The 13698-nt window shown below is 41.9% G+C and overlaps 1 protein-coding gene across 3 annotated transcripts in view; it reads left to right on the forward strand.

The window, feature by feature from the left end:
* The first annotated feature begins 4346 nt into the window (after window positions 1-4346).
* LOC136857835 (transcriptional regulator ovo) overlaps window positions 4347-13698 on the forward strand; it is a 63090-nt gene continuing 53738 nt past the window's right edge. For all 3 annotated transcript variants that reach the window (XM_067136799.2, XM_067136800.2, XM_067136798.2), the window contains exon 1: window positions 4347-5012. In XM_067136799.2, coding sequence (XP_066992900.2) covers window positions 4862-5012 — 151 coding nt within the window. In that variant the 5' untranslated portion in view covers window positions 4347-4861. The remainder of the gene's footprint in view (window positions 5013-13698) is intronic.

Below are 13698 nucleotides of genomic sequence, written 5' to 3' on the forward strand. Positions count from 1 at the left end.
TGAATGAGTCTCTCGAAAGAGTTAAACCATTATGAAAAAAACATACTAGAAAAATTGAGTGCTTGCAAAACAAGTTATTGCTAGAAGTGATATGATATGCAATTTGAGGAAACGTGACGGTGGCTTAATGCCATACACTTTATCGGTATAGGCTCGAAGACCAGAAATTCAATGCAAATGTCTCCATCGAAGGAAGTGTGAAAGAAGCTGGACTGGATGAAGAGGAATGGGATCCCGGTTTATAAAAGATCAGTGCCTGAATCTGAATATGGTATTTAAATATTTTTATCCTTGCTATGCCTCGAGTCAATTTCTATTCATATGTACGAGAATCCACATCTTAAATAATTCAAATATTCCACCAATTACGTATTCCTTGCCTAATATATGTTTATTAATTTGAAGGCTTCATATTATATGAAAGACAGCTTAGTATTCTTTTACAATTTTGCTTTACGTCGGACCGGCACACGTAGGTCTTATGTCGACGATGGGACAGGAAAGGTCCAGAAGTTGGAAGTAAGTGACCCTGCCCTTAAGTAAGGTACAGCCGTAGCATTTGCCTTGTGCGAAAATGGGAAACCACGGAAAACCATCTTCAGCGCTGCCGATAATGCGGTTCAAACCCACTATCTCCCGAATCCAAGCTGATAGCTACGTAACTCAAACCGCGGAACCACTTGCTCGGTCTCTAAGCACATTGAATGAGACTCTATGAATCACCGGGCGAGTGTCCGACTCGTTGGCTGAATTGTCAGCGTACTGGCCTTCGGTTCAGAGGGTCCCGGGTTCGATTCCCGGCCAGGTCGGGGATTTTAACCTTAATTGGTTAATTCCAATGGCCCGGGGGCTGGGTGTTTGTACTGTTCCCAACATCCCTGCAACTCACACTCCACACAAAACACTCTCCTCCACCACAATAACACGCAGTTACTTACACATGGCAGATGCCGCCCACCCTCATTGGAGGGTCTGCCTTACAAGGGCTGCACTCGGCTAGAAATAGCCACACGAAATTAAATTAACCGGACGAGTTGGCCGTGCGGTTAGGGGTGCGCAGCTGTGAGCTTGCATCCGGGATATACAGTAGTGGGTTCGAACCTCACTGTCGGCAGGCCTGAAGATGGTTTTCCGTGGTTTCCCACTTTCACAACAGGCAAATGCTGGGGCTGTACCCTTAATTAAGGCCACGGCCGCTTCCTTCCCACTCCTAGGCCTTTCCTATCCATCGTCTCCATAAGACCTATCTGTGCGGTGCGACGTAGAATAAATAGAAAAAAAAAAGGAATACTTGATGGTATCTGCCTGTCGTAAGAGGAAAATGAAAGGGGAACCCCAGGGGTTAAGAGTTGGGGTGGCTACTACTGGACCCATAGCTGAGTCTAGAATTGCTTCCACCTTCTAGTGCTAGTCTCCTCACTTTCATCCATCCTATCATACATCCCTTGATCAAAACATATTCTTTTCCAATCCCGACGGCATTAGATTTGTTAGGCGTAGGAAGTCCTTGCCAACCCCAAAGGGGTAGGGTGCTTGCCCCTTACCTGGAGGCCGCGTGTTAGATTCCCGACCAGGTCAGGAATTTTTACCTGGATCTGAGGATTGGTTCGAGGTCCCCTCAGCCTACGTGATTAGAATTGAGGAGCTATCTGACGGTGAGATAGCGGCCCGATCTAGAAAGCCAAGAATAACGGCCGAGAGGATTCTTTTTTTTTTTTTTTTTTTTTTGCTATTGGCTTTACGTCGCACCGACACAGATAGGCCTTACGGCGACGATGGGACAGGAAAGGGCTAGAACTGGGAAGGAAGCGGCCGTGGCCTTAATTAAGGTACAGCCCCAGCATTTGCCTGGTGTGAAAATGGGAAACCACGGAAAACCATCTTCAGGGCTACCGACAGTGGGGTTCGAACCCACTAGAGAGGATTCATTGTGCTGACCATACGACACCGCGTAATCTGCAGGCCTCCGGGCTGAGCAGCGCTCACCCTTCAGGGCTGTAGTGCCATGGGTGGGGGATAGGGAGTCCTTCTTTTTCATGCCCTTCGTGGCCTTCAATCTTGAAAGGGTCGAAAATCTTCCTCCCACAACCCTCTCTGATCATTGTTAACGGAAGATGTATTGCAAATACCACCGGGCGGAGCCAGGATCGAATCCGTCAATTTGAGCTCAGAAGGCGAGCATTCTACAGTCTGAGCCACTCAGACTGGTTCCCACTAGAACATTTAAGGAACTTTTGAAATCCAAAAATAAAATTAAGCAATTTTGGTGAAGTATTCAGCTATTAAGGACGGCGTGTAGCTGGTCATGCGACAACCACTCCGACCCTGGGGGAATGTAGCTGTGTGATAGAATTGTAATTGGTCGTTCTTTTATATATATTAAACTACCTCAAAGAAGCAAACATTGATATTAAGGATGCATATAACAGGAGATTATTTAGGGACAAAATTCACAAAGTGATCTTCAGGGATGGGCAGAAAGAAAGAAAAAGAAAGTAGCCACATTACATCGAACAGCTTCAAAAATAGAGATGAGAATGGATGAAACAAATGTGGGCGAAGAAGAAGAAGGAATATAACAAGAACTGAAGTATTGATTTTACGTGCTGTGTAAAAGTGCTATTCGATTAAATATGTATGTGCTTATTGTTTTACGTCCTATGTTATCAATGGGCAAGGACTGGGAAGGAAGCGAGTGGTCGCTATTTGAGATTTTCTCAGACAATGTATTGTGAGTTTACTTCTCAGTGATGCAATAGAGGTGATTGTTCCCTCTTCTAGCTGAGTTGATAACTGTCATGAGTAAGGCGATTCGGAACAAAGATTCGTATGAGTTTGTGCGCCCTATGTGAGAGGTTCTCTCATCACGCGACCAGTGGCGTTGGTGTTCTGTAGAAATCGAGAGGGACACTTTCCTTTGTTGTAGACGTTAGTATTTTACTTAAAGTTGCGCGCGAAACGTTCTCCATTTGCAGTTACTGATAAATGAGTCTTCAAAATTTATCAGTTAAAGAAGAATGCTGGGTAATAAGTGCTGTTACAAGCTCCAGCTAACTCAAATGTTGGAGAAAAGACCTATTGCACTTTATTCTTGCATTTTTGTTGCGAATGTCAGAAAGTACTATATTAATAAAAATGTTATTGGTTTTACGTCCCAATAACTACTTTTTACGGTTTTCGCAGTTGCCGATGGGCCGGAATGTTGTCCCACAGGAGTTATTTCACATGCTGACTTATCTGAGCACCTTCAAATACCACCGGACTGAGCCAGGATCAAACCTGAAACCTTGGGCTCAGAGAGTCTGCGCCTTAACCGCCTGTGGCATTCAGCCCGGCACTCTTGTGAATATTACATACTGACATGTGACTGGGCCAAAGACTAATTTCCATTAAGTAGTAATTTGTTTCTGTAATATAGGCTAATCGTTTCATTTTTTAAATCTGAAATGTATAACGCAGTCTGTCTCATTTCTGTAATTCGTTTCACTCTTACGACCCGCAAAATTGTGGAAGACAGGCTATATTTAATTTAAATGAAGTTTAATGTGTGAGAAAGTCTCACGTGCGACCACTCGCGGCTTAAGGCACAGCCCAAGCCTAGTGTGAAAATGGGGAACCATGGAAAACCATCTTCAGGGCTGCCGACAGAGTGGTTCAAACCCACTATATACCGGTTGCAAGCTAACCGTGCAGCTAACTCGTTCAGGCATTCGTAAATACGCCACTGCAGTTCAACTCTCTTACTCTGCAGATGTACTTGCGAAGATAATGGTAATCTGTTTATGGTGATTTCTGCAGCTATGTAGAGAACATATGTACGCAGAATTGTAAAGTATTTTTGAACTAAACATGTAACAACGCATAAATGAGATCACTTATTTGCCACGCCCTAAAAGTACTCTCAGGAAGTATTACAACATTCGAGGACTAATATGTAAGATAGCTGTTCATATTCTATGCAAGGACTTTGTTCGGCTATTTGTAATGCACGACGGAAATCTATTACCGCGCCGTGTTTGGGCGACAAACTTTCGGAAACGAATGCTTTTTGGCTGTAAACATTGTAGTGTACAGAAGAGTTGAAAGCATGAGGAAATGTCAAAAAACGGTGATTTTAACAAGTCGTTGTTCAAAGCGCATGCGCAAGAAGAGCTAGTTGCCTAGTCACGTGGTACGTTGGACGCCCGAGGCGAACCGTGATCTTGGCAATGGCTGAGGTTGTGTCTTCCTCTCCTCCCCCTCCACCCGCCCCCCACTCTTAGCCAGCAACCTGTTGGTGACCATGGTAAACTCAGGAAGGCCCGAAACTTGAACAACGGTTCCCTCAGTTTGTGAGTGAAGTGCAACGGTGCCGGACGTGTATGTTAAGCCTTGTGACTGACTGCCAGCAGCTTCTTCAATCTCTTGTAGATACCGCTACGGTTACCGGAAGGAATAACAGTCTATTCTATATCACTTAACTCTACACAGCGTGTGAAAGTGAAAGAAGACTCAGCATGGTTTATCCGCTCATGTTTTATGATAAGTGCGATATTATTTATTTATATATATTCGAATGATTATCTGGCTTTACCAAAAATCGTATTCTATTGACGTTGCGGTGCTGTGAAAATGATCACATTTTTACAGTGATTTCTCCACATTTACGGTGTTAAAACAAAAGATTTATCAACTAAACTTAATAAACAAATTATAGTAATCGTGGTATTACTTTTGTGTCTTGGTGGCATTCCAATGTCTCCGTGTGGAGTGCGGGGACAATCAAAATTTCAAGTTTCCATTATTTCTAGTGGATAAAAGAGATTGCATTCCGAGTGTATTACTGATATTTATGGATTAAATCTCCACAAGACGAGCGAAGATGCCGAAGATATTTCTAATTAAGAATCGTCTGCATCTGCAGCAACAGCGTCTTCTGGAGTCTCAAAAGAGATCCGAAGACACTCTAACTCCTCCAGGCTCTCCGCTATCAGATTGTCAGCCTCTGCCGCTAATTGTCCACAGGCCATCAGGTAAGAATGCTGCTTGCTCAATTATCGTTGTGCGTGTTCCTGCACGTCTTCTAGAAGAAACAAATGTAGTGTAATCTGTAGACCGGCTTTTGATTTTATAAAGTTATTAAATATTTAGATTGACTATCCTTAAAAAAATTCTCCGATATTTTACTTCTCTCATGTGCAGAATTTTGAGTTAACTGTTTCAAATACTGACGTGCATATTTAACAGAAAATGATTTGAGGTGGTTACTTTTTTAGTTGGTACCAAAGAACAACGCGATCGACAGCAAAAATGGAATTTTTTCCCAAGTTTATGTACTAAGCCAGTAAAAACTAACAACAAATGGCAAGACGAGCGTCTCAACATCCCCTGTAATTAGGGCCTAAAACGTTGGTTCTCTACAGTCACTTAATAAATTCTGACGACTGTACATTTTCTTCAGATAGATAGTGTATGCGATAGGCGTATATACAGTCAAAGTAACAATAGAGGTATTCTAATTCGAATATTGGAAGAGAATTCTGATTTGTTCCTTCCTCAGGTAGAATAGTAAGTTCTGTCAGAAATGAAATTATTTGTGATAAACACAATTCACTTGCACGTTTTTGGATTTATAAAGGTTTCCCGAACTTGAACTTAGGTATCGCAAACTTTGTAATTCTCAAGACTGTGATAAACAGGATAATTTAATTGTACATCAGCGTTTTTGTTAACATTTTGTTCTGTATACTGAGATGAATACAACTTTTTCAAAAATGCTGATACTGCATGTTGAAGTTTCTTTGATACAGCCTAACGCAGCATCGACGGAAGACAATGGCAACATAAAGATATAGTGATATGCATTTATATATAATACCGTACTCTGGTTCCGGATTTTTTGTCAATAGCAAAATAGTGAAGTCCATTTTTCTAATATCAAAGAAGGCAATAAGCGGTTCTTCCGCTGGAGCAAATCTGTGTGTGGAGATTTCAATGCTCGTAGTAGCTATGAAGCGAGAACGACTTGCACGACGAAGGTTACTTACTTTCTTGGAGATTTACTCTCGAGCTAACTCAGTCCAGGTTCAGTATTTATTAGATTTAGAAACTGGGGTTCCTCCTTGCGTATCTATACAATGCATGTGCTGTTATAGACGAATAAACTTTGTTTCATGGACGAACTACGATTCGAGCAATGATCACGGTGTTGAAAGACCTGAAAGGCCCTCTGCCCCCCCCCCCCTCGGTTATGAATAATAGGCTAGGTTGCATAGTTTTTCATGTTAAATTCAAGTTTGTAGTGTCTTGTTGGATATTAATAACGAAATCAAATACGTCTGTCTGTACGAATATCTTATTTTAAACTTCAGTTACCAGTCCATGAAAGCTTATAATTTGAGGGAGAAGTCGGGTTTTACTCCAGCGATGTCTAATATTTCCAACTCAGTCTTTCTGAGGAAAGATCACTTTAAGAGATGCTAATTTTTAAGATATTTCGAATGTCCATAATCAAAGGAAATTATGAGCTCCGAACACAGTGTTCAGTAACAACTTCTGGACTACTGTCAATTTGTTATCCTAAGGAATTGTCGGAAATTATCATTTCTAAGATGATAATTGGAAATGATCATTACACTCTTCGTTTATCCCAACTTATTATTGGGCTTCAGATCATTTTTTTGTATCGGTGATTGATTTCACGCGTTTCGTTCATTACTGATTTGTAAACACACTTTATTTGGAACAATTTCTTCACTTTATTACCCGTGATTTATACAAGAGATTATAGAGTGAGTGAAGTGTGTTCTTGTACACCAGAGAAAGAAGTCAGCGATTTTGATATTAAATTTAGTATTGCTATGAGTTCTTAGACTTCAAATGTTAAATAGTAGCAATACAACACATTAAAAGCTTTGCTGAACAGGATCAGGACAGGTCATGGAAGGTGCAGGGATTCTCTGTACAAGTGGAACGTTGTACCATCTCCAGAATGTGACTGGAGCCCCTCGCCAGACTATTCCCCACGTTGTCTTTACGTCGCACCGACACAGGTCTTATGGCGACGATAGGATAGGAAAGTCGTAGCAGTGGGAAGGAAGCGGCCGTAGCCTTAATTAATTTGCGTGGTGTGAAAATGGGAAACCACGGGAAACCATGGGAAGCCTTCTTCAGGGCTGCCGACAGTAGGGTTCGAACCCACTATCTCCCGGTTGCAAGCTCACAGCTGCGCGCCCCTAAGCGCACGGCCAACTCACCCGGTGAAGGAAATTTAAGAATAGCAGTAAACGGGATAAGAAAACAACAGGGGATTGAAATATTATCTTAACAATCCGTCCGTAAATAATTGGCAACGTATAAAATAAGCCAGGTGGAAGAGAAATGATCGATTAGCATTTGTAATGAATATTGTAACCTTTAATGAGAACCTGTTATTTACATTATTCCATATTATTGATGCCTGATTATTGTTAAGTTAGTTTATCGAGATAAAATCAAAACGACGACAGGAGTTCCGCTCCTAGTTAAAAGGAAATAAGTCAACTGGCTTTTGCTGTTCTTCGTAACGGTCCTTACCAATGGGATGACTCATAACGTTACACGTCAGCGTTTCGTTCGCTTACGAAAGTCATGGGCAATCTCTGATACAGCTCTGAAAGTATCCGGAAGCAGTCTGGATCTGTAGTTTATATTGTCTTACGTGGCAGTATGTGCTTCTGCTCAATGGCGAGTGTGATTTTCTGTTACTACTTTTCTGTATTACGTCTGTTCTTCCTTATTATATATACAGAAGAGAATTTATATGTTAAACTAAATGAAAGTCCTACTGTCAATCTATTAATAAGGGGACAATGATGCATACACCAAAACACTTGGCATTGAAAGCCTGTAGAGGAGTGGAAGATAAAGGCTTCCTCTATCCCTAACCTCGACAGAGGTTAGCTCTACGCCCGGCTGCCGTTGCCTCCACAAATTAACCTGGTACTCATTTTTACTGATGGCTGAGTAAACTTCAGGATCATGAACCTTTTCGGGAGTGGAAATCTCATTTTTTAAATTGTTCGACTTCCTGATGCGAAATCGAATCCAGTCCTTCTGGGCGAACCGAGCACGCCTTTACTGCGTCGGCTAGGCGATACATTGTAAATTCGGTAAGTTTCTAAACAATTACTGATTACACTGCCCATGCTAGAACTCAAATTCACGCTTCAACCTTTAACCAGTAAATGATGCATACACCAAAAATGAATTCCACCTTAATTCCTGAAAGCAAAGGCAGTCGAACATACAGCTAACAACTCTATGCCACTTAGTACTGAGATAAAGGGTAGTGGAAGCTTTTACTTTCCACTTCTAACAGGCCCTTCGTGCCCTGTACGGAGATGACGTTGCTTTTGTTTTTTATAGATTCTGAACATTTTTTTCAAACATTGTTAATAGCGACTTGAGTTTAACGGCTCTTTAGCTACTATCGATCATAAGGGACTCACGAATGTTGTCCCATTTTCACACCAGCCAAATACTGGGGCTGTACCTTAATAAAGGCCGCGGCCGCTTCCTTCCCATTCCTGTCCCATCGTTGCCATAAGACCTATCTGTGTCGGTGCGACGTAAAGCAACTTGCAAAAGAAAATTGCATTCTGCAAGGACCGTATTGTTTTAAATCCGCTTCTTGTTTCCTATCTTTTACCGATCAGACGTTTCAGTGCGCTATTGGGTATATTTATTAACTTGGTTGTCTGTGGCTACGGTGTGATGAATAGTTTGACACACTTCGTTACTTCCACTGTTCATGGTCCGAGACACGAATTATACATTTTTCATTGTATGTTTTAAAATGTATTCCTTCAGCTCTCAGTCTAGCGCTAGCCTAAGTTCATGGAATACAAGTCAACACTTTAAAAAATAAGGATGTACTTTCCATGGTTGAATAAGAGAAATCAGGATAACATCCTCCTGAACGATTGTCAGGCAGGCCTTGCATTTAAATCTTTTGAATCCGAGTTATGCCACTAGAGAGCAGACTTGATCATACATCTATCAGAGCGTCTCAGTATTGTTTGAACAATGACAATGGCTTGGCAGTAATGGGTTTATATTATTTTTCTTCGCGCTCTTGATTTCATGAACATTCGTAGGAGCTCGTGTGGAATTAGCATGTGACGTAAGATCTGATAGATCAGTGCTGATCAATTGAAGGAGGCAGTTTCTGAGAATCGGCGTGCTTGATGTAGAAGTGAAAGGCAATGTGCGGGAGAAGACTACAGGCTTGAGGTTTATGATGATGATGCAAAACGTGTTAATGGGAAGGCCATTTATCCTCCTCCCACCCCCCATCCAGCTTCCCTAACTTCTTCATGTATATCTTCCTAAAGGTTGGTCTCCACTGATTAACATTTAACACCAAGTAATTGACATGTATATTTGTGATTGTGTCTTCCAGTTGACTTTGCATGTTAACTCAGAATGTTGAGGTTAACACTTTTAACGTGTTGGAGTGTTTTCCGTTCCAAGTGGGAAACATGTCAAGTCAGTTCGTTAGGATTATAGTTACTACACTCCGCAACACTTATTCTCTTTGTTATAAACTACAAATACAGTACGCGCGCGTATGTCGTTCTCTCTGCTCTATACAAAAATGTATATAGTCAACAATGGAGTGGAGCAAGGAGATTACTCTGGACTTAATTAGTGATAATATCACTTGTCTGTGGGATGTCTCATCAAGGGAATGCGGAGATAAAGCAAAGAAAGCAGACAGTTTCTAGCAACTCGAAATTTTCTATAATTGTTCCCGAGAGTGTATCGGGAAAAAAAAAAAAAAAAAAAAACAACTAGCGTCCCTCCACTCCCAGTACAGTCGAGAATTGCAAAAAGTTCAGAAAAGTCGGAAGTCGCGGGCGGGAGCGGACGAAGTTTATACTTCAAAGTGGTTTGCTTTTGAAGCAATGAGCAGCACGAGGGGAGGAAACGTGTCAAATGAAACTGCATTTCTAAATCATAACAAGAAGCAACAGTGGCAATAACAAAGGCCAAAGTCTCATTATCTGAGTCCATTGTCCTTCTTTGAAAATACTAGACACCACCGAAGTGTATTACCACAAACTGATATGATGAACTACCTGTACCGGTATATAAACAAAGGAAGTCAAGTTTAACATGTTTATTAAGTGTGGACACAATGTTGAATGCAACAGTATTTAACATTTAACATGCCGGAATTTAGTCCCGCAGGAGTTCTTTTATGTGCCCGACACGGGGCTGACGTATTTGAACACCTTCAAATACCACCGGACTGAGCCAGGATCGAACTGCCAAGTTGCGGTCAGAATGTCAGCGCCTCAACCGTCTGAGCCACTTAGCCCGGCTATCATAGTTTGTTTCGTTTATTGTTTTCAAGTGCTTCCCTGACTATCACAAGAGTTTGTGTTCCCTTGCTCTTGCGATATGAATATAAATATTTATACCATTTTAATTTTACCTTCATGTATAGGTCTAGTTATTCATCAACAGATCCTCGGCACAGTTTCTTTATATAAATTGTAACGTACGCTGGAGTTGTATGTAGCGAAAGCTTAATATTCTTTAATCCAGAAGTATTAATGGACAGTGTTAACAGATTAAGTCCGCCTCTGTGGTGTAGTGGTTAGTGTGATTAGCTGCCACCCCCGGAGGCCCGGGTTCGATTCTCGGCTCTGCCACGTAATTTGAAAAGTGGTACGAGTGCTGGAACGGGGTCCACTCAGCCTCTGGAGATCAAATGAGTAGAGGTGGGTTCCATTCCCACCACAGCCATCCTGGAAGTGATTTTCCGTGGTTTTCCACTTCTCCTCCAGGCAAATGCCGGCATGGTACCTAACTTAAGGCCACGGCCGCTTCCTTCCCTCTTCCTTGTCTATCCCTTCCAATCTTCCCATCCCCCATCAAGGCCCCTGTTCAGCATAGCAGGTGAGGCCGCCTGGGCGAGGTACTGGTCATCTTCCCCAGTTGTATCCCCGACCCAATGTGTCACGCTCCAGGACATTACCCTCGAGGCGGTAGAGGTGGGATCCCTCGCTGAGTCTGAGGAAAAACCAACCCTGGAGGGTAAACAGATTAAGATTAACAGATATCGATAGATAAGAAACCACGACAAACTCGTTTGTGTGTCCATCGACTTGAAAAATGAAATAGCAAAGCTGGATGGTCGGAGAACGAGGTTGGAAGAGCGTAATTTTGTTTGCCGGCTGTATTGTTCCTAGGGAAACAGTCAGGAGTTGTCAAAACACCGTTAGTTCAAAGACACACGAACATAAGAATATGAGATTTCGTTATAAGAAGGGATGGTCGAATATACTGTAATTTTGAATTGATTCTTGCTGCAGATACTGATCATACGAATTAATTATAAAAAGGAAGTTGTTTTGTTGTTTATCGACCCGTCTTATCCCTTCAGAGAATTGATTGGTAAAGGCGATTGTTTCTTAAACCTATAAAAATCCGTGATAGCACGCGGTGGGTTTGTCCTTGTAAACGTTGAACTTGGTTTGGCCTTCAGAGAAGTCGTTACTAGGAGCCGAAACTCCCCTTCACTTCATCATCAGCTCATCCTCTGCCAGTCCGTGGCCTTCCCAGGCCAACGTCCAAAGTCTGCGATGTCGTACTCAGCACTGTTTATCATTGCGATGTTCGTTTATTTACTTATGACTGCATCCGGCAATATGATAACAGTGAACATGCTACAACACCATCGTGTATAATACCTCAAGAATTAGGCTTCTCATCCGTGTGTCAAGAGCAATGCACACAGAGATACGACTATGAAGTCTTGGATGAAATACTCATACGTATTTCTTCAACAACTTCATCACATTACCTAGCAGTCAGGTTTTTAAATTATGGATGAGTGTGCACAGTTTATAAAATCTGTACTCAAGGTCTTTGCACCTGTACCTATCGGACTCCTGTGCCCTCGTCTGTGAGTAGGTCCAAACGCAACCATTTTATTCTTAACACTTAAAAACTTGGAGATCGATAGAGGACCATTGAAGCGCTTGACGAGCATTGTACTATGAATTGGTGCAGTGTGCTTGCACGAAGTTTTGGAAGTGAGTTGAGTCGCCAGCAAGATATTTCCTTGCTACACCTTCATATTCTAATTTACTTATTTGTTTCGTACGATATCGTGACGTAAAACTTTATTTCTTCAAATATAATGCAGCTATATTCGGTAAGAAGGAGGTGAATCCACATCTTTACATCGCTGTTTTCAGATCGACTTTGCGGTACGACAGTCCTTTAAATTTAGCAGGCTCCATACCTGTTGGCTATTTGCATGAAAATATTCATGCCACTTTGGTCTAGTGGTCAGCGTCTTGTATACCACGCAGGCATGTCGGGTTCGAGGTGCGGTAGCGCCTCATTTGAATTTGTTTCTTTTTGCATTTGACCTTTTATTTTGTGTTTGTCCTTGCGGACTAGGAAATTATTCGATTAAATAAAGTAATTTACTATCTTCCCGTCTTGCCACTCGAGGCTTGAAGTGTTCGCCTTTTCTGTTATTTTTATAACCATTGCCGGAGTTACGATAAGTGGTGAAGAGAGTGAACCTAGGACGAAAGTAAACATGGCTGCTATTATAAGTTTGTATGTAATCTGCGCATTACCAAACACTAAGTATGCAAGGACAAAGAAAAGAACAGGTGCACTAAAAGAAAAAGGGAGAAGTAAATACAAAGTAAAAATGAGACGCTCGCGTGCATATCACGGATGCTATTAGAGCAGCGGATCTACAAATATACTCAAATTGTCAACAAGTATGCATGCATGCCACTTAATTTAAAGGAACATTTTCTCGGTAAGGGAAGTGCCGACATATATATATATTTTTGACATAGATCAACCTATTGAAGTTAGGACGAAATTGGTGACCCCATAGCTATTCCCTTGTTAGCTACAGAGCAGACTAGAATTACTAACACACTATGCTGAAGGCCGCAACTTCACATCCTTGTGTATCCGAGAGGCTGTTCCAAGGTCTCACGTTTAGGGAGAGCAGGAAATGCCTATTTCAGCTATTACATTTTCTACAACACGGGTCACTCCTCCCTCTTTCATTCGTTTTCTTAATATGCCGATTTATTTCATTTATCTCTTCGTATGTACTGAGAGCCACGTATGTTCTATCACAGGAGCAAATCGCCTTGCATTTCTAGAGTATCCAATTTCTGTCCGTACTCTTTTCTCCATAAGTGGTGATGGATAGAGAGTAACTTTTGGCGGTCTCGTTTCGCAATTACAGTCCGGTATTAATTAAAGCAAATCCATCTCCTTACAGACCATGAAGTCCAGTACCCGTAACCTCGGCACTAAGGGAGATAAAGTTGTTAACTCTATGTTTGGCCGCCTTTGTCCTCAGGAATTAACCTGGAACTCATGTTTGGTATAGGCTGAGTAAACCTCGCTGGCATGTGCCTCTCCAGAAGTTTCTGATGGGGAACTGAAGCTAAATCCTGGGTGAACCAAGAATGCTTGTACACCCTCGGCCAGTCAGCCCCCACCCCACCCCTGTGTTAATTTCTGTGTCACAAAAGGTCTAGTGAGGAATGAAGTATATACTTATACGCGGCTTGGCGTGTCTTCGACTGTTCAAATTTATTTAATAACTTTATCAGCGCCAAGGTTTTCATTTGCTTCCACACCCATTCCACCATCTCCAAGCGCAGTTGGATAATTCCTGTA

This window comes from Anabrus simplex, chromosome 1 (genome assembly GCF_040414725.1).
Source record: "Anabrus simplex isolate iqAnaSimp1 chromosome 1, ASM4041472v1, whole genome shotgun sequence".
NCBI lineage: Eukaryota > Metazoa > Arthropoda > Insecta > Orthoptera > Tettigoniidae > Anabrus > Anabrus simplex.